The 20,973-nt window shown below is 39.9% G+C and overlaps 2 protein-coding genes across 3 annotated transcripts in view; one reads left to right on the top strand and one right to left on the bottom strand.

The window, feature by feature from the left end:
* XRN2 (5'-3' exoribonuclease 2) overlaps window positions 1-1,211 on the top strand; it is an 80,095-nt gene extending 78,884 nt beyond the window's left edge. For both annotated transcript variants that reach the window (XM_004270421.4, XM_033429410.2), the window contains exon 30: window positions 675-1,211. In XM_004270421.4, the coding sequence (XP_004270469.1) occupies window positions 675-740 (66 nt within the window). In that variant the 3' untranslated portion in view covers window positions 741-1,211. The remainder of the gene's footprint in view (window positions 1-674) is intronic.
* Window positions 1,212-7,569: 6,358 nt separating this feature from the next.
* NKX2-4 (NK2 homeobox 4) lies at window positions 7,570-8,965 on the bottom strand. The gene is made up of 2 exons (XM_004270423.3): window positions 8,500-8,965; window positions 7,570-8,183 (listed from the first exon to the last, which is right to left on the bottom strand). Exons 1-2 carry the CDS (start codon window positions 8,951-8,953, stop codon window positions 7,570-7,572), a joined length of 1,068 nt encoding a protein of 355 aa, XP_004270471.1. The 5' UTR covers window positions 8,954-8,965.
* Window positions 8,966-20,973: the final 12,008 nt, after the last annotated feature.

The following is a 20,973-nucleotide window of genomic DNA, read 5'->3' as shown; positions in this document are numbered from 1 at the left end:
ACATGGGGAAGGGGGTCCATTTCAGAATCCTCCGTAGAAAGGGAATTGTGATGGGAGACACATCACATTTACCTTCAGGTTGTACAGAAATGTTATTTGCAAGCATATTAGGAACTGTTATGAATATTGCCAGTAATTGATTATGTAATAACCTAATGTGGTACACTATTATTTATAGCTAAACAAACAAAAAACCCTAAAATTAATAGTTCATTAGGCCTCAACTGATGCAGCAAGCTCCTGCCTTTGTTAAGCAAAACGACTTTCCTGGTATATAATATGTGTGTGTGAAGATGATGTGGGCACCTTACCACAGTGTGGCTTGAATTACTAGCTGGGGAGGGGGTGGTAGGGAGAATTGAGAATGACAAGTGTTTTACACGGGACACTTAACGATCCTTCATTTGTGTGCATTTTAAGGAATTTCTCAAGCGCTTGTTAAGGCTTGTTTGGTTAGTTATCAGTGATAGCATTTATGCTGATGTCCCACTTTGCATGCAGCTTTCTATGAAGCTGCAGACCAAAAGCACCCGTTCAAGGAGACCTTCCATGTGATATACCTGTGAGACATATTCACCTTCTTTATAGTGTGTTTTTCCACAGAGAAGTAAGATTAGTTTCTTTGCAGGAGTGTTAATCCAGAAGATAAACTCTCTCTTTTGCTCTTTTTTCAGGGATATCCCAGAGAAGGAAGGAAATACCCTTTGCCACCACCTTCAGGAAGATACAGTTGGAATTAGGCTTTTGTAAAGCTTTCCCAAATCCTTTCATCATTCTACAGTTTTATGCTATTTGTGGAAAGATTTCTTTCTCAAGTAGTAGTTTTTAATAAAACTACAGTACTTTGTGTATTTCTTTTAACTGTGTATATTTCTACTGATCCGATCTCACTGTTTTATGTTGCTTTCCAAAGATGTGTGTTGCATAATACAGTGGATCTGAATTTATTATTGCTTGTAAAACACATTTGATGGAACAGGAATACTGGTTTTTCATTATGTTCAAAAATCAAACCAGCTGTGGATTTCAAAACACAGTGGTATTCTAGATCATCTCAGATCCATGCTGATTTTTAATGCACAATTGGGTATGAACTATTGAGCTGGAACTCTCAGCTAACTAGAGTGTATATTGTTCAGTATTTCTTTGGGAACATTTCATTAATGTACTTGTCATATGGAAATTTCTGGACTTTAGTAAAAAAAAACAAACTTAAAACCCTGGTCTCTTGTTTTTCTTTTACAGTATTTAAACTTTGAAAATCTTGGCCAAGCATGTGGTTTTTTTTTTTTTTTTAATTTTTTATTTTTTTTTGCGGTACACGGGCCTCTCACTGTTGTGGCCTCTCCCGTTGTGGAGCACAGGCTCCGGACGCGCAGGCTCAGCAGCCATGGCTCACGGGCCCAGCTGCTCCGCGGCATGTGGGATCTTCCCGGACTGGGGTACGAACCCTGCATCGGCAGGCGGACTCTCAACCACTGCGCCACCAGGGAAGCCCTTTTTGTTGTTTTTTAATCAGTATATCAGAAAACAATTTATTTCTACAATTAGATGTCAAAAGAAAATCAGTGAAGAAGTAGATTTTAAGAGGATATGGTCAGCAAGACAACCCAACCGACCCATGTATGTGTCTGCTACTGATTTGGCAAATTATAAAATCTTCATGAGAATAAATTATTTACATTTTACAAATTTCATTTAGATTTATACTGCAGTTTTAAGGACTGGTTTTAAATCTCTAAGAAAAGTTGAAAAATTCCGGGGAGTGGTTATGAGTGAAATAGGTGAGAGGGATTGAGGTACAAACTTCCAGTTACAAAATAAATGAGTCATGGGATGGAATGTACAACATGGGGAATATATTCAATAATATTATTTTTGTGTGGTGACAGATGGTAACGACTTATTGTGGTGATCATTTCGTAATGTATAGAAATATCGAATCATTATATGCACCTGGAAGTAACACAGTGGTGTAGGTCAGTTGTACTTAAGTTGAAAAAACACTACACAGAACCCAATGGGAGGGCAGAAAGAAAGAAAGAAGAAAGAAAACTTAAAAAGTTTAATTCCTAGCTAAATTGCCGATGTTCCTTGGCAGGTTTTTGCATTATTTCACAATAGATTCCAATTTGTACTTATCTTTTTCTTGCTACTAAGCACACTATAGTTCCTTACATTTACGCTTGCAGTTCACGTGCAGCACTTCCATATGCATTTTCCTTGCCACAACCAACCCAGACACACGTATGAAGACTTGCTGCCTTGTTTCCACCTTTCCATTGTAGCCTCAGATTGTAAAGTAAGGTTTCTCTCTGACTTTCTGACCTCCGACATTTTTGCTTTAGTATTCTACAAAGGCACACTTGTTAATCTTAAATCTATTCAGAAAAAGTCCCACCTTAAACCTTGGATAGGAAGGTATTTTGAAGCTATTGAGTTCATTGCTGATGATGGGTGAATAGAGCAGGGTCCTTTATTGTTGAGGTAAAGAGTCTCTCTGCTGGGAATTAACACAACCATTATATATTACTTCACAATACATTAAAGTGGGAATAATACCTTCTGTTAGATTTCTCTATCTTCCAAATACTGAAAATGTATAGCGCCTAAATCAGTATTGCATACTCCAAAGGAGCCCACATACATGTCTTACTTAGTGTACAGAGCTTCCTAAGTACACCATACCCACACTTCTGCAGAACCTATATTTTCTCAGATCTTTAATTTTGGTCTAGTTTTTGTTTTAAGCTATCATGAGTGTGTCCAAAATAACTTTCTGATTTGGCTCTTTCACCATTACATGTAACGGATCAAAACAAGTTTGAAAATTAATGTTTAAAGTGTTCTGAAGACACCTAAGCAAAAAGCCTGATGGAAAAATTAAGCCAGCTAGAGTCCCACTAGCCGGTGGTGAGACCTCGCTTCCTTCCCTCTCCGTACTCTGCATCTCTTTCTAACTTGTCCCCACGTTTGAATCTCCCAGAAAAATGCCCTGTTATTTCAACAAGTACACGCTTTTTAGAACTTTAAATGGCATGTTTAAAGCTATAACTATCCCCTCCATGTTCGGGTGTAAAGTCAACGGGTCAATTTTATGTAATTAACTCCACTGTAGTATGTTTACGTAGGGCCAAGTTTTTTCAGGGTCTCATTAAAGATTTGTAAGAATCTTAGAACCTGGAAACAGCCCGACTTCATCGCGGCGCTAAGAGCCCATGGTGAGCAGCTGTCTTCCCCGTAGGGTCCAGTGAGGCAAAGCCTTAGAGCCCACGGCCATCCATCGGAAGCTCTGTCCGGCCGCCGTGCAGCGTCGGGGAGGCAGGCGGGGAGATGACCGGCAGGCAGAGCCCGAGCCAGGGCCGGGCGGGCGGGCTCGGGGGGCGCTCGGCGGGGGCGGGGACGCCCGCGGCCCCGAGACTCGGGGGACCCGGCATCCTAGCCCGGATCCCCGGCCGGACCCCGCGCCGCAGCTTCTCCCAGCCCAGCGTCGTCTCAGCTCCGCACGCGTTCGAATACCGGGACCTGGACGGAAAGAGCGGAAAGGGTCCTCTCCCGAGGCTGCTGATTTAAGTTCCAAGCCTGAACGTAAGCGAATTTCGCTTTGCTTCGAAATTAGAATGTAGACATTCTCCGAAGTCACCTGGACGCCCGGTTCACAGGCGGCTTGCGGCCCCGGCTGCATCCCGCTCGTCGGCGCCGCTACCCGCCCCCAGGGCGGCCTGGAGCCGACCCACCGGACGCGTGCCCGCGAGCGACGGCTCTGCTACTTCTAACCGGGAAAAAAGTAAAACTAATGAAGTAGCAAACGCCCCACTCGGGGTGAAGTGAATGCCTGCGTTGCTTGTTGTCTGACACCGTATACATGCACGAGGGCCAAAGAGGAACATGCTTTAATTTGTGTGTGTGAAATGGGAATGGAGCTATTCACTACTCCAAAATAGCTTGCACAACTTAGACTTGGGCAAATTTGTGGTTAAACTTTTATTAGAAATCATTTAAGCAACTACTGAAATAAGAGGTTACATGGAATTTAGAAACTGAAATAAAAGGCATTTCATTCAACTGCAGGTAAACATTCTAAAGCAAAGACAAATTAAACCAAAACACCTCTTTCAGAAGCTTCCATTTAAGCTTACCTCCAGGCTTAAAAATAATGACATAAAAGTGATCTTAAAATCACAAAGTTATCTTAATACTTACTGGAGAGAGCGAATTCCTGACTTCAAGTCTTCTTTGAATCTTGTCCAGATGCTCACCAATTCTCACTAGCAAAAGTCTATTTATTTAATTCAGTTTTAATAAAATGTATCCTACTGCCCTGTCTCATTGTATTTGGGCATGGCAAGTAGCAGTTATTTTTAAAAACTGGACTAGTAATTAATATACAGGGTTTTATCCACACATTAGTGTTATATTAAACAGTTGGGCAGTATCATTCATGCTTTGAACTACATCTGAAATTTATACTGCCACTACACAGTGCACTATCTGATGCACAAATTCATAGCTAAAAATCCAATCAATGGGTCTTTATGTGACTATGGTTCACCAATTTATTCTAAAAGTTTATAAATCATCAGTATTCAATGCAGCTAACAAAGCAAGTCTTTGGAAGTTGCTTGCATTTAGTGAACAGGATTGAGTCTCTGATTTGCTTTAAATTGAAGGTAAACAGTCGATAGCAGAATGGAGTTTGAACACAACATCTGTGTTGATAAAAGTCTGATTGACTTACTTGTTCTGACCATTAGGTTTTAGTTCTAAGCAAAGCCTTAAATAGAAGACAACTGGGTTTCACACACCATCCCCCCTTCCATATACAAAACACCCTTCCTGTATCCTTCAACATTGCGCTCACACACACATACACACACACACCCCGCTTTAATTTACATCCCAACACAGATTTCAGAAAAGTACCTGCAATCCCTGCCGTTCCTCTCTGCAACTTTGATTCTGGATCTTGGTTTCTGTGCCTCAATTGGAAAAGATACGTTAGAATGCTGTAAAACTCCAAAACATTTAGGAAAGTGTCACATCTGCAGTTAGCATTTCTGAAACCGCGTTTTACTGTGGCCTCTGCGAAACTTTGGAGGGGCTTTGTTCCACTTAGACCCTGCGCCAGCCCTCCCTCTTGGTCGTGAAGACACTTATCCTCCTCTTCAGTTAATGAGTTTCACCTAGTCTGGCCGTTTGTGTTTTTATAAAAGATCTGCAAAGCATTAATTGCAAAAGAAGAAAAAAGCTCTTGTTTTGCATTAATCAGAATGTGGAATTCTATAATAAAAACATTTTCTATTTTAATGTTTCAAAATCAAACCTTGTCCTAATTTCAGGATGTGCACACATAAACTCAGTAAGTTTCTGGGTATAGAATGTTAAGCCCTCTGCAGCAATTACTTCTGGCTTGGGTCCTTTACTATTTAAAGGAACATTGAAAGGAAAAAGATATGCCTGTACCAAATACACTTTCAGAAAATATTGTATAAAGAAGGCTGTTTCTTCTTAATGGTCTTTTTGATAGAGAGTTCCCTTAGTCTAAGGGATTTTTTGTTCCAGAAATTAGCAAGGAAAAAACTGTCCACGAAGATTTATTTTCTTTAAATATGTTACTTGGACCCCTTAGTCCCATAAGCTATTCTTGCTTTTGTTGAGTATTGGGCTGTAAAAAAAAAAAAAAAAAAAAAAAATTACAAACCATGTGAACTTTTAGAACATGTTTTCTAGAAGTAAAATTTCAGAATTTGAAGGAATCCGATCAATATAAACAAGCATTTTGAAATGTGGCACATCAGTAATAGTTATGCTAGCTTGGCTAATATTTTGAAAGTCAATTTTATTAGTATGCAAAAACCCAAACTGGGAAAATTTCCTTCAGGTGTATTGCACCATTGTCATACTATTTTTTCTGCTTATTTTTTTATGTAAAATGTTTTAAAAATCAGTTATCATTTTACAAAAATGCATTCACAGCCCCTTGATAAAGGCTGATCCACTTGCTTCTTTAGTGTTTCGGGTTTTTTTTTTCTTTTTGTGGAAGGAACTGGAGTTTTTAATTACTATTATTATTATTTACTATATAAAATACATTTAGAGAAAGTGCAACTTTTAAAACACCTTCTTAAAGAATGCACTTTGCACATTCAGAAAAACACCCAAACAGTGAAGTTAAATAAAATGTTTTGCTTCAAACTATAATTCTAAAACTTCAAATGTAGAAGAGCTTTAAGGTCTCTGGTAGATGTTTTGGTCATTTATAAATCACGTTTTATCCATGTTAACGTCTTTAATTTTTCTTCATTTCATAAGCTCACGTTCTTCAGCTTTTTAGTATTTTTACTCCGCTACCAGTTCTTTAAATCATGAGTCAACTGAGCTGTGTTGTCACATCATGCCAAGTAGTGTTAAAAAAAAAAAAAAACCTATACAACTTAGTGTAAAATAAATGACCATTTGACTCTTACCAAAAAAAAGTACTTAAGGTTCTTTTAAGTTATATTTAAATATCCTTTTGAAACACAGGAAATATAAATCATCATATTAAAGAGTAAATACATTATTTGTACAAGAAAACACCAACAAAATCGGTGTGTAACCCCTATTAAGTTCTAAATATGAAAAAATTATAAATATTTTAGTTACTTATTCTTTACATACTGATTACAATTCAGTAAATCACCTTATTCTCTTCTTGACATGCTTTCAAACAGGTTAATTAATTGATGTCTATCTTAGCAATTTTGCTTACTTGTTCTAATGTTTTATCACGGTATTCAAATTAAGATAAGCAAATACCTTAGAAAGAGTAAATAACATGTCTACGGAAAGACAGGGTGTCATTTATTTTATCCATTCATTGGGGAGACCAGTTTCCATATAAAAAGTAGCTTACAACCCTTCTTTCTTTTGATGAACTGCATATTAGGGGGAAAATCCTCTTTTAGGGTAATATACAAACACTCATTGCCAAATAATGATCAAAACATTTAAAAAACAGCATTAAATTTAAAAAGCTATATCAATTCGTATAAGCGATATTTTGATTAAGTTTATTCCATTTCTGTAAATGGCAATAACTCCTCTGCAATAATGTTGCTATGTGCATGATCCACCTTGAGCTACAATTAAATTTACTTTCCATCAAACATTAATGAAATTGCACTTAAGGGGAGGGGGATTCGAAAATTAATCTCCCAAGGTAAGTTCCACTCCAAGAAGAATTCATTGCTAAAGCTGGGTTGGTTTTTAGAGCAACAAACACCAACGAAGTCTCCAACGTTTAAAACTCTGAGAGCTTTGGTTAGGAACGTGGTGTATCTGGATTCGGCCGGCTTTTCACATAATTTAGGAACCTCTGGAAGGAGGAAATAACCACCTCAACCACCTCAAAGCCCCCTGGCGCGATGCTCGTGATTCGATCCTGGGGCTGTCGCGTCCCCACACCCAGTAGTAAGGTTCCGCGCCCGCCCGCCTCCACGACCCGTCCGTCCGTTTGCGAGCTCCGCGTCCGCCGTCGGTCCAAGCCGACCCTCAGGCGTCACGAGGGACCCCGCCCGGCCCGCGCCGTCACCACGTCCTGCCATAGAGCAGGTTGGCGCCCAGCGCGCCGCCGCCGTAGTCCCCAGCCGCCGCGTCCAGGGCCGCCAGGCCTCCCCCCGGGCCGTGCAGCGCGGGCGGGCTGGGCGACAGCTCCTCCAGCTCGGGCGCGGGCGTCGGCGCGGGCGGCTGCGGGCCGGCCTGGCCGGGCGTCGGCGTGGCCGCGCCGTTCTGGCAGGGCTTGCCGTCCTTGACCAGCACGGGCACGGCCACGCGGCGCGGGGACGGCGGCGGCGGGCCCAGGCCGACCTCCTGCTGCAGCTGCTGCGCCGCCTTGTCCTTGGCCTGCCGCTTCATTTTGTACCGGTGGTTCTGGAACCAGATCTTGACCTGCGTAGGCGTCAAGTGGATCATGCTGGCCAGGTGCTCGCGCTCGGGCGCCGATAAGTACTTCTGCTGCTTGAAGCGCCGCTCCAGCTCGTAGACCTGCGCCTGCGAGAACAGCACGCGGCGCTTCCTCCGCGGCGGCGCCGCCGCCGCCGCCGTATGCAGGGGCGCCAGCGACTTGGCGGCGTCCGCGATGCCCGGTAGCGACCCCATGCCGGCCACGTTCACTCCCGCTGACTGCCCCATGAACCTGGAGACTGGGGAGGGGCCCAAAGGGAATGCCAGTCAGCCGCCACCCAGCTCGCTTCACACCGCTGCAGCCGCGACGCCGGCGTGGCCCCGGCGGGTCCCAGGACGCCCCGCGCGCCCAGGGGCCCAGCACCCCCCGCGCGCGCAGGGGCCCAGGACGCCCCGCGCGACCCCGGCCGGGTCCCAGCGCCCCCCGCGCGCTCAGGGTCCCAGGACACCCCGCGCGCTCCGAGCCCGGTCCCAGCGCCCCACGCGCCTCGGACTGTGGCGGGAAAAGCCCGCGCGGTCCGCTGCCCTCCGTCCCGCGTTCCCGGCCCCGCTCACTTGACGAGAAGCGCGGGTCCGGGTTGGCGCCGTACCAGCCGGTGGCCGCGGCGGCCGCGCCGCTCCGCATGCCGTCCGTGTAGGCGGGCAGCTCGCCCATGTTGCCCAGGCCGCCGTTGCAGTAGCCACCCATGGCGCCGTGCGGGAACTGCGGGACGCCGGGCGGCATGTGGTAGGTGGCGGCAGCCGCCGCCGCCGCCGCCGCTGCTGCTGCCGCCGCCGCCGCGTTGTGGCCCGCCATGGCGTGCGGGGGCTGCATGCCCGCCACGGCCGCCGCTTGCGAGGAGGGCCCGGTCGGCGGCGCGCGGTAGGCGGCGGCCGCGGCCCCCAGAGGCGCCCCCAGGCCGGGCGGCGTACCGTCCATGGCGCCGCCGAACTTCTTGTAGGTCTCCTCGATGGGGCTCAGGATGTCGGACACGGAGAAGGGCGTCGTGTGCTTGGGGCTCAACGACATGGCTCGGCGGACGGCCAGGTAGGGGGGGCCGGGGCGGGCGGGACGCGGCGGCCGTGGGTCGCCGCCACCTGGGCCGGGGCGGCAGCGCCTGTGACCAGGAGTCGGCGGCGCGGCGAGCCCCCGGAGCTGCGGGATCTGGGGTTTATTTTAGTCCCGCGCCAGGTTTACGACAGACTCGGGGGGCGGAGCAACATCGCACACGAGCAAACAATGGTCATTGACATCTTTTTCTCTCGGCCCCCCACCTCCCCATAGTGGAGACAAAAAAGGTAAAGGGGGCAGTTGGGTGTTTCTTGAAAAGATCACTCCCCTTTGCTTTCTCCATGCTTCCCGCCTCCATCCCGGCCGTTATCCCAACCCTGGAGCACCAGAAATAGAAACTCCGAGGCCGGCGTCGAGGCTTGAAGTGAAGGATTCCGCGCCTCTGCCGATCCAGACCCCAGTTTTCCTAAAACTACTGACTTCGTAGCAAAGTCCAGTGTAATTGGGGAGGGGGTATGTGGTGTTAAGTTGAGGGGGGGATGGTGCAGGGCTCGCCTATTCGTCTCTAGCTACCAGCCTCTCACTCGCTCCATCATCTAAAGTGTTAAAAAAAAAAAAAAAAGAGAGAAAGAAAGAGAAAAGGAAAGGCTCTTGGGCCCCACCATAAGAGCGCATAAAGAGTGAGGTACAGTGACCGTTCTGTGCCTTTGTAGGGCTTCTAATTTATGCATCCTTAGATTCTCAAGCATCATTTTGTGGACAACGAAACGGGCACTTCCAAATTAGCTCAAAGTATCCAAATCCAAAGAAGAGAGAAAACACATAGAGATACAAATACACAGATGCTAACTTGTAAGTATTCTGTTTCTTCTCTGTGGGGATGGAGGTCGGGTTAGGGAAAGAGGGTACATTTTTATCTTTCGAATGTTTCCTGTTCAGCTTGCACCTGCAAAGTTCTTTACAGGTTTCTTCCCCCCCCCCCACTTTTTTTTTCCCCGCATCCGCCCGAGTACAAATATCCAACTTAGGGATTACTGGCCTATCACTACAATGATCAAAAAGAAGAGAAAGAAAACACCGCGAAAATCCAAATATTTCTAGCTATTCGAAATGGGTCTTTTTATTGTTTTATGAAAAATATAACCTGCTCAAGGATTATGAAATGGATGCACAGATCAGGTGAAAATGGTAGTTTCTCTTGAAAAATACTGTAGATAAACTGATTCTAAAAAAAACTTTGTCATCCTTTGATTTGCATATTTACCTGCATAGCAAAGAACTTAGACATTGTGAACTTTCCTCTGAATGCTGAACACCACAAAGAATAAGACAAAAGAAGTGTGAGAAGCATACTGACTAAATTTTTAAAACAGCCCTGCAGTTAAAAAAATGAAACAACCAGGGAAATGAAGATGCAGTTTTTAAGTTTTCCTGGAGACTGGGGCAGGAGAAAGAAAAACAAGGAGAGTGCTTTCTTAAGCAAGATTTTATTGTTTAGAAAAAGAAGAACAGGATGTATGAAAACAATTCCAGTTTAACCTGATAGAACATAAAACCTAATAGTACACAGTCTTGAAGGGAAGAACAGTTACCATTTCCTTGTTTGGTTTCAGTGCTTTGGTTGAAATGTCTTCCATGGTTTTGCTCTTATTATTTTAATTATTGTTTTGTTTATTTTAGTGAGTTTTGTAAAGAATCTGGGGGTGAGTGTTGGGGGGGAGGGACCAGTATTCACCTATGGGAAGAAAGTGTCAACCAGGCAAGTGTGTAGAGTATTAGTATTTTAAAATACTGAAAGATCCAAAAGACAAGGTATCATGATTGTTTCCAGATGTCAGTTGCTGACTTAGTAAGATTAGTATTGCTACAGTTTTTGCACCACACTACTTCTACAGGTCTTTCCTCAGCTTGAAACACTTGGGCTAGGTCTTCATCCTCACCTGCACTGGAATTGCCTACTTAATTTTTTTAAATTAGTGATTTAATACAATGAAGTATTCATGTATCGTATGTATTTAAGTAGTTGCTAGAATCTTAAAAACTGCAGTTTGGTTTTTAAGTTCTGGTTTCATTCAAATTGTATTGTTTACTTGATTCTCTTAAAAATAGTAAGAAGTCTTTCCTTTCAAACTTTCCTCAGAGACAAGAGAGTAAGTAAAAGTAGTTTTTATAACATCTATGGATATAAAAGTCATTTGTGAACCGTTATATTTTAGTTTTCAAGTCGAAACATGTTTTAGAAGTGAAACCTATTATCACAGTCTTCATTCGTGTTGTTGAGTTACCCAAAGTGCAAAAGTGTTTACAATTATAGTTTTTTTTAGACAATTATTATTTATTCTGTTTTCAGGCTATACATTTCATCTTGTGTAATATTTTTATAGAACTTTAGGGTAGCAGTTCACATTGAGTGGTTAAACTACAATTTGTTGCTTATTTTGTTTTTCAGCTGTAGTGGGTCCTGCTACAAGTTCATTTACATCTGGAAAGTTCCCACCTTTAAATAAAAAAGCACTTTATCATATCTCGGGGCTCTCTGCAGATAGTCACTTTGTGGCTGCTTGGGAACTTGATACCCTAATTAGTTCTCCTTTACTGGAGGTGAACAGTTCTGGAAAAAAAATCCACAATCTTCAACATTTTTCCCTATCATTTGTTTGTGTTTCATTCCAGAAATTACATAACTTCATGCTGGAAACACTGTTTGGATGTGTGCAGATGATTCTGGAAATAGGTGTAGTCTGGAGGATGTGTATCTACATTTATATACAGATACAAATTAGAATAATCCAATTGATGCTCCATTAAAGCTCTTTATCAAATTCATTTCATCATATTGTTGTCTGCCTAAATTATGTATGGAAATTTATACTCAGTAGATTCTTGAATACTATTGACTTGTGAAATTGGATTTCATAGGAAATACGTTTCTGAGAAATGTTTTCTTGTTGGTTTTTTTCTTTCCTTAAAAACAATGCCGGCACTCAGAAAAAAAACCCCAAAACCAAATACTACCAAAGAGAACAAAGTGAAAAGAGATGTTCCTCCCCTTCCCATCCTCCCACTTTCCCTCAAGCCTCCCATTTTCCCTCCTTAGAGGCACTATTACCTGTTTCTTCTGGCATAGTCTGTACATCTTGAAGCATACTACCATTTTACACACAGGGGGTAGCATATAGTTTGATACCTTGCTCTTTTCACAGTTTAGGTTTTTGTAATTTTATGTATCACACCACTGAAAACTTAATAAATGGGCTGTGGCAGACATATAGAAACATTTCCTAGATAAAAAGATTCAGTAGAATCTCAGCTTTCTGACAAAAATGTGGTAGTTAATGAAAATTTCTCATGTGTTTGTTAACCTTAGGGCCAAAATTATTTGGCAAAAACAACTCTGAAGTAGGAGCCTTCCCCAGATAGAGGATTTGCTGTTGTCAGACAGGAGCTCAGAGAAAGGGGCCTGAGAGACTTTGAGAAACCAGTCAGTTACTTAAAGGGAAATGTTTTTCTAAGGTGGCAAGTAGATTTCTAATGTATCCTGAATTTCCTTATAAAGAAAAACTGTGTTTGAAAATATAACTTTCTGCTTGACACTCAAGAAAATAAGTGCCTTTTAGAAATGAGACACTTGCTACATTTGTGATTAGTTTAAAATAGTTGTGAAATAATTTGATTAGTAAAATTCTCACTTTTGGGAAGTAGCTTTAAAATATTGTCTTTGCAGTTGGGAAGGAATAAAATGAAGCAGGTCAGGATACTAGTATTTTGTAGCAAAATTTATGATTATAAAGAGGAAGCAAAACTGTTACAAAGATGAAACACAAAGTTTTAAAAAAATTATTTTTAAAATGTTTGCCAATTTCTGAAATTTGGTTTCTTTTTAGTCCTTCTAAAAGACTCTGTGTTTTTGAATGTTCATTTCAATTATTATGAGTCTCTTATGATAATTTTACACTTGTATTTACATGACTTTGTTATTTCTCCCTCCTCCTCCTGCAACGGGGGATGGCAGAGAGGAGGGTTTCCACAATACCCACATGCCTCCCCGCCAAGCCTCTGTCTCTTAACCCTCAGCTCTTTCCCTGGTGTGCTGAAATGCAGCTAGGGCCGAGGGGAGTGGGACTCTCTCTCCTTGGGAGGACAGGAGGAAGAGACTAGAGAACTGGACAACCCCCCACCTCATCCTTTCATAATTTCTTCACAAATGCAAATTCCTTGCAGTTTAACTCCTATTAAAAAAATCTTGAGTCACTCTTTCCTGATACTCAGATTTGTAGATTGAAAATAGTTTTCTGACCAATGAATACATTTTAAATTTAAATGATTTTTAGTACAATGTGAGAATGAGTAGAGGGTGTTAAGACATGATTGTTGTTGGAATCATCATAATAATAAGGGCCAATTAAATGGTTCTTAAAAAACAAAAAGAAAAACTAGAAACCTCCCCTTCTAGGGGATAATAACGTTAGGCTACACCAAAGGGGTAAAAATATGAAAATTGACCAGTATGGTACAACTCTCTCACCCTAGGATTATGAACTTAAGCTAGAAATTTAAATTTTTCTGTTTTAAAAATTATTTTTATTTTTATGTATTTATTTTTTAAATTAATTAATTATTTATTTTTTGGTTGTGTTGGGTCTTCATTGCTGCTGGCAGGCTTTCTCTGGTTGCGGCAAGCAGGGGCTACTCTTTGTTGCGGTGTGCCGGTTTCTCATTGCGGTGGCTTCTCTTGTTGCGGAGCCCGAGCTCTAGGTGCGCGGGCTTCAGTAGTTGTGGTTCACGGGCTCAGTAGTTGTGGCTCGCAGGCTCTAGAGTGCAGGCGCAGTAGTTGTGGCACGTGGGCTTAGTTGCTCCGTGGCATGTGGGATCTTCCCAGACCAGGGCTCGAACCCGTGTCCCCTGCATTGGCAGGCAGATTCTTAACCACTGTGCCACCAGGGAAGTCCATAAAAATTATTTTTAGAGTAAATATTAAAATAAATACATGATATGGGAAACAAGGGCAATATTGAAATATATTCTTTATTGTGATAACAAGTTTACTTGTATATCTTGCTTACACAGAAAGTTTAAACTTTTTAGAATATAATAGCATTTCCATTGAACAATATCTGACATTTTTTACATGTCTTGGAATGTAATTAAATGGTTCTTTTATAGGAAAAAGAGAATGCTTTGAATTTTAAGCAAAATGGTATTTCTATTTATTATTTTGTGTGAGGAGCTTGTCATTCTAAAGGTTGTACCATATCTCTACACATACCTGCGTGAATACATACAGCTTTTTAAAATATATACTTTTATAACTTTTTTTCTCAAGTGCACTCAATTTTTCCAAATCTAAGTTTCATTGAATTTAAAGTCTCTTTCTCTCCTACACGTCACATTAAAGATGTATCACCTTACGTTTACAAATTAATTTGTGATTATCAAGGAACGTATCAGTCTTTACACCTGCTATCATTTACTTGAAGGAGAAACTTCAGTTTGGGGCATTTTTGATAAATTATTTGTTGCATTTATTAATAAAGTTTTACTATACACATTTTAGAAGAAAGAACTATGAAATTAACATAATTAGAGAATGTTGCTCAATGTTTCCCTTTTTGTTCTGTGTACTATGAATGTTGTGGAGCTATTTGTTATGTCTCTATCTGCATTCTTCGTTGAGAATTGTGCTTGATCCAGTAGGCTAGTGTTCACCTCATAAATCAATGTCAGTTTTGGTAGATTTTAAACAATTTAATTTTTGGTTCAATAATTCGCTTTACAAAGCTTGATATGAAATAATTTTATTAATCTACTTTATACAGACACTGAGTGCAGTGAGGAGAACTGATTGATGAAAGTTTCCTCATAAGGTTTCCTTTAAAAAAACAAAAAATAAAAACCTAGTAAAATGAGTCTTAAATCACAACATATCTGTCAGATGGACTTGAAGTTTACTGAATATTGCCTCAAAATACCCAGTTAAGTGAACTAACAATGAGATGACTCTTCAGTAAACCTAGTGTTTATTATTTGAAAATTAGGTACTAAATTTGATCTTGTAACTCTGTAGGGAATTACATGAGGTAATACTGAAAAGATGATTCAAACTTTTTTTTTTTTTTTTTTGCGGTATGCGGGCCTCTCACTGCCGTGGCCTCTCCTGTTGCGGAGCACAGGCTCCGGACACGCAGGCTCAGTGGCCATAGCTCACGGGCCCAGCTGATACGTGGCATGTGGGATCTTCCCGGGCCGGGGCACGAACCTGTGTCCCCTGCATCGGCGGGCGGACTCTCAACCACTGTGCCACCAAGGAAGCCCTCAAACGGTTTTTTGCTTTTAGAATTAGTGGAAATTTCACAAGTGTCACAAGCTACTAGCTATTGGAATTTGGCCAAAAATGCCAAGTAAGAATTACTTGAGAAAATCAGTACCAGCTTGAATGAAAGCAGTTTATCATTGGTATACAGCATGTCTTTAGAAATAAATATTATCTCACAGAAGAAATAGGTAAATTTGGAATAGGTCATCTATTCTAAAATAAAAAGCATATATGTATATGCAAAATAGTTTAAAAAGCTAACAAAACTAACTTAACTGTAAGAATAAATGGCAAACTTCAGTGGGTGAGAGATTTTTAAAAAATTACACAGTATAAAAGAAATTTAAAATAGAGTTTATAATTGTTTAAAGTTCACTTTTTAATAGGATAAATAAATCTTGAACTGTGAAGGGTGTATTACGGTTGGATGTTGTGCATAAGTTGTTCTAGGAGTTAGATGATGGAATACAAAGTCATTGTTTTGATTTGTGTTTTGTATGCTTACTGTTATAAACATATAAAATACTCTGAAAGATCTGAAAGAAAACTATTTCACGTGCGAAGTTTTAGTTTTCTATAAATAGTCTGGTATGTGTGATGATTTCTTCTAGAGTTAATTCTTTTAAATGCAATGTTTCTTTAGAATAATCAGTGGTAGTGCATATATGATTGAACTGTCATTATGAACATAATTGATGACAGACTGCCTTGCTGCAGCTCTTATGAACAATTTGCAGAGATTAAAAGGGTGATGGAAATGGTGGTTTAGGAATTGCTTTCTAAAGACACGAGAGGATCGAAAAGAAACCTGGGGTTTCCAGTGCCCTCTGAAATCATTTTCACATAAAACCCAGGTTTAGTAGGTACAAGTGTTGTTTAAGTGCTCTGCTCTTGAAAAAAAAAATTATGTGGCATAAAGAGATGATTTGGTCATGGATCTTAAATGATCAAATCAGAGTGTCTATTCTATACCCGTTTCAAAAGGAGAAATGCAGAATGTTCTGTCTATTCAGTATTCCGTATGTGCCTGCATTTAACTATGTAGGCAATAAATGAATATAGGTAAATACTCATGAAAATCAAACACTTTTCATACCCCAGAAAGGCTAACCACAATTGTCCTTAGCTATCTATATACATAGATTGCCACATTTCCATATATTCAAGCAGAAAGTTGTATCTCTCATGTAAATGTTTTGACATAGACTCGGAGAATTAGTTATATGATGCAAAAAAGAAAAGCTTAATTATATACTTCTTCTACCTTGATTCATAAAGGATATGAGGCAGCTTTTAAATAAGTAGGTTTGTGTACTTCAAATATTTAGTAAGAATCATGACCTCTGGGCTTCCCTGGTGGCGCAGTGGTTGAGAGTCCGCCTGCCGATGTAGGGGACACAGGTTTGTGCCCCGGTCCGGGAAGGTCCCACATGCCGCGGAGCGGCTGGGCCCATGAGCCATGGCCGCTGAGCCTGCGCATCCGGAGCCTGTGGTCCGCGACAGGAGAGGCCCCAATAGTGAGAGGCCCGTGTACTGCAAAAAAAAAAAAAAAAAAGAATCATGACCTCGTAGATAAGGATCTTGTAATAGTAAGAAGTTAAGATATGTCTGAAAAAAACATCAAATCTATGGGCCATAAAGCCTACCAAGTTCCTGTAGTTGAACCCCAACCTTGGCTGTAAGCGTCCTAGTGGTCATCTGGAAAAGCCAGTTACACTTTCCTTATTTTTAGGGGAAAAAACAAAACAAAACCAAAAACAAACACCACCCCCTCCCCCGCCTCGATTCTTCAGGAAAAGAAGCACTCTAAAAAATTCCTCACAGGGGGCTTCATATAGGAAACACTGAATACTGTAACATTCTTAATAGTTTTCTAGCAGAGTTATTTCATAAAGTTAGCTTGTTTTAGCGGCCATTCCTCAAAAATTTGAGACCTCAACACCAAATCAGCTCAATTAAGGTAACTGAGGGGTGGGAGCAAAGTAAGTGATATGGTCCAGATGGGTAGCCTTCTGATGTTCCAGGACTGAACTCCACACTTTTCAAAGAAGATGTCATAAAAACCACAACATTGTTACGCTTTGGTTATTAGAAAGTTCTTATACTGAGGCTAACTATGTCCCTCTCATTTGCAGATATCAGTCCCAATTCAACCTTTTGATGCCAAATTATAAGTCTGGTCTCCCATAAAGCCCTCTAAATATAAGAAGATACTATATTAATCATATTATGTTTTCTCCTTTTCATATAAAAAGTGCCCCAAAACAAAAAAAAGTCTGTAGTGAACATACACAATTATTAACCAAGAATTTATCAAGTGATTACTATTTATCAGGTGATTATCAGGAGTGTCCTGAGTGCTTTAGAAAATTGGGAAGGGAGCCCTTCTGGTACGAGAAAGAGGAAACTTATTCTTGGCATCCATATTCTGATCTTGAAATGGTACTTTTAAATTGTATGTACGTATGTGTGTATTACTTTATTATTTTAAATTATATGTACATATGAATGTATGCTTGTGTGTACATATATATGTGTGTGTATATATATATATACATGCCAGGTTCTAAGCAATTGACTTACTAATGAACTTTTTAGAACATATCCCATTTATAAGGTGGAGATAAGGCTAAAATCCTGAAACCCACTAACAGTAATCTTTACTAATGTGCTAGGTACGTTCGTGAACTTTAGGTGTTTATCTCATTTGATAGTTACAATAGAAGAGAACTTAAAGTGTGACTGACATTGACAGTGATTCAAGTGAAAAAATATTCTTTTTTTTCTTCCAGGTGTATTGAGATATAGTTGGCATACAGCATAATAATTTTATTTACATACATCATGAAGTGATTCTAAGTTTAGTGAATTTCCATTATCTCATATAGGTACAAAATATGAGAAATAAAGAAATAGAAATAACTGTTTTTCTTGTGATGGGAACTCTTAGGATTTACTATCTTAACAACTTTCATATATAACATATATCAGTGTTAATTGTATTTATCATGTTGTTCATTACATCCCTAGTGTTAATTTATCTTATAACTGGAAGTTTGTACCTTTTGACCACCTTCATCCAATTCTCCCTCCCCTCACCCCCCACCTCTGGTAACCAAAAATCTGATCTCTTTTTCTAGGACTTTGGTTGGTTGGTTGGTTGGTTTTGAAGTATAATTGACCTACAACACTATGTTAGTTCCTGTTACACAAAATAGTGATTTGATATTTCTGTGCGTTTCAAACTGATCACCGCGATAAGTCTAGTTTTGATATGTTACCATACAAAGACATTACATAGTTATTGACTATATTCTCTACACTGTACATTTCATACCCATGACTCATTTATTTTGCAACTGGAAGTTTGTACCTCTTAATCTTCCTCACCTATTTATTTTTGTCCCATTACTCCCCTTCACCCTGGCAAACACCTGTTTGTTCTTTGTATCTATAATTCTGTTTATGTTTTGTTATGTTGGTTCATTTTTTTTAGATTCCACATGTAAATGAACTCATACAGCATTTGTCTTTCTTTGTATGACTTGTTTCACTTAGCATAATAGGTCCATCCATGTTATCACAAATGCCGAAATTTCATTCCTTTTTAAGGCTGAGTAATATTCCACTGTATAAATACATCACATCTTCTTTATCCATTCATCTATTGATGAACATCTAGGTTGCTTTCATATCTTGGCTATTGTAAGTAATGCTGCAGTGAACATAGGATGTATATATCTTTTCTAATGAAAAATATTCTGAAAAGGAGTGGGAAAGAGATCTCAAAGATACTTCTTTCCTGCATCTCTACAAGGGTGATAGATTAGGATTTATGTGATATTTGAGTAGCTATTGTTAATGAAACTATTCTTACATTGTCAGACTATTCTGATGGCTATCTAGATAAAATTTAAAAACTTACTATTCAACTGGATATTTGTTTTCTGTACATTTTCTTTATAAGGACAGCAGAAAGTTTGGAAGTTTCTAGTGACTATAAGGAGAGTTAATAGAGCAGTGATAAAAAGAGTTTTTTCTGTAGTTACTGCAGTAATAAAACAATCTCCTTAAAAATATTTACAACATAATCTCTCAAAATTATGTAAATATTTGATTTGTAGATTATAGGCATTATTGATATCTGCTCAATATTATTACAGTTACTGAAGTAATAGAATCTTGTTGAAAAACAATTCAAAATACTGTTGAAGTATATTATTGTAGAACAGTTGTGTCCAATACAAATACAATGTGAATCACATACGTAATTTAAAAATTTCTGGTAGCTACATTAAACAAAGTAAAAAGAAACAGGTGAGATTAAATAAAAATGTATTTTATTTAACCCAATATATTAAAATTTTATCTGTAGCTCCAAAACTATAGCCCCCAGGCCAAATTCAACCAGGCACCTGTTCTTCTACAGCCCAGGAGCTAAGAATGGTTTCTACATTGAAATGGTTGAAAAATGAATAATAATATTTTGTGACATGTAAAAGTTATATGCAATTTAAAGTTCAGTGCTCATAAATAACATTTTATTGAATATACCCACACACCTTTATCAGTGGCAAAGTTGAGTAGTTGTAACAGAGACCATATATGGCCCACAAGCCTAAAATATTTGCTTGCTGGTGCTTTTACAGAAAATGTTGGTCAAACTCAGCCAAGGTAAAAGTGAAAGTGAAAGTCACCTTTACAAATACCCAATCCCACGCCAATCTCCGGAAGTAATCACTATGAAGGTATGAAGGGTTTTCTGTGTGAGTTTTTCTAGATCTGTATGACTACACATATTCTGTAGTTCTGTTTCTTTATGTATCTAGAACTTATATTCACACTTAAAAAATATAATGGCATCATTTCATATATATTCTGATTTCTTCACTTAATGATATTTTATATCAGTTTCAAAATGAGTACTTTTTTTTTTGGCCGCGTTGTGTGGCATGTGGGATCTGAGTTCATCCACCAGGGATCGAACCTGTGCCCCCTGCATTGGGAGCATGGAATCTTAACCACTGGACCGCCGGGGAAGTCCCTCCAAATTAGTACTTATACATATGTTCCTTGTTAGTACAAATATGTGCTTTCATGACAGTGCACGTAGATGTTCTCATTCTAGAATCTACTTATTTATATCCCATGATTCAGGTTTACTATATGTTATTTTTTCAGTCCCATGTTAATGAGTTTAGGCTCTTTCCTCTCCTTTCTTCCCCTCCTGTCTTTCTCTCTCTCTCTCCCTTTCCCTCTCTCTTTCTATTACAAACAGTGCTGCAGTGAACATTCATGCAGATCTGTGTGTACTGGTACAAATATTTCTGCAGGATAGATTTCTAGAAGTAAAATTGGATCAAAGGGTAAGTTTATTATACATTTTGGTAGGAGTTGCCAAATTAGCCTCCAAAAAAACCAGCATCAGTTTATGTGTCAGTGGTGTGTGATGTAACCTTTTCTCCCTACATCTCTCACCAACACTGGATAATCATTAAAAAAAAATTGTTTTTACCAGTCTAGTTCAGCTTTACATACATAACTTAGTATTTCCTTAATAGTCTTCTATTTGCTAAAGTACTGTTGCTCATTTAAAAAAATCAAAAAAGAAAAGAAAATTAACCAAGGATTATATAAAGTGCGAGGGGCAAGTCCTCTGAAATAACATTCAGAAATAACCACTCTTAAATAAGAATTCAAGCTAGAAGATTTAGCTTAGGACTCT

Source organism: Orcinus orca, chromosome 16 (genome assembly GCF_937001465.1).
Source record: "Orcinus orca chromosome 16, mOrcOrc1.1, whole genome shotgun sequence".
Classification (NCBI taxonomy): domain Eukaryota; kingdom Metazoa; phylum Chordata; class Mammalia; order Artiodactyla; family Delphinidae; genus Orcinus; species Orcinus orca.
The sequence above is the reverse complement of the archived record's forward strand: the minus strand, read 5'-3'. Positions and strand labels throughout refer to the sequence as shown.

What these genes read in the sequence shown, in the direction of transcription:
- NKX2-4 (XM_004270423.3), bottom strand. Translation starts at nt 8,953, where the DNA reads ATGTCGTTGAGCCCCAAGCACACGACGCCCTTCTCCGTGTCCGACATC. An exon ending in GGACCCGCGCTTCTCGTCAA is followed by an intron (nt 8,184 to 8,499) that starts GTGAGCGGGGCC and finishes GCCCCTCCCCAG; the next exon opens with TCTCCAGGTTCATGGGGCAG.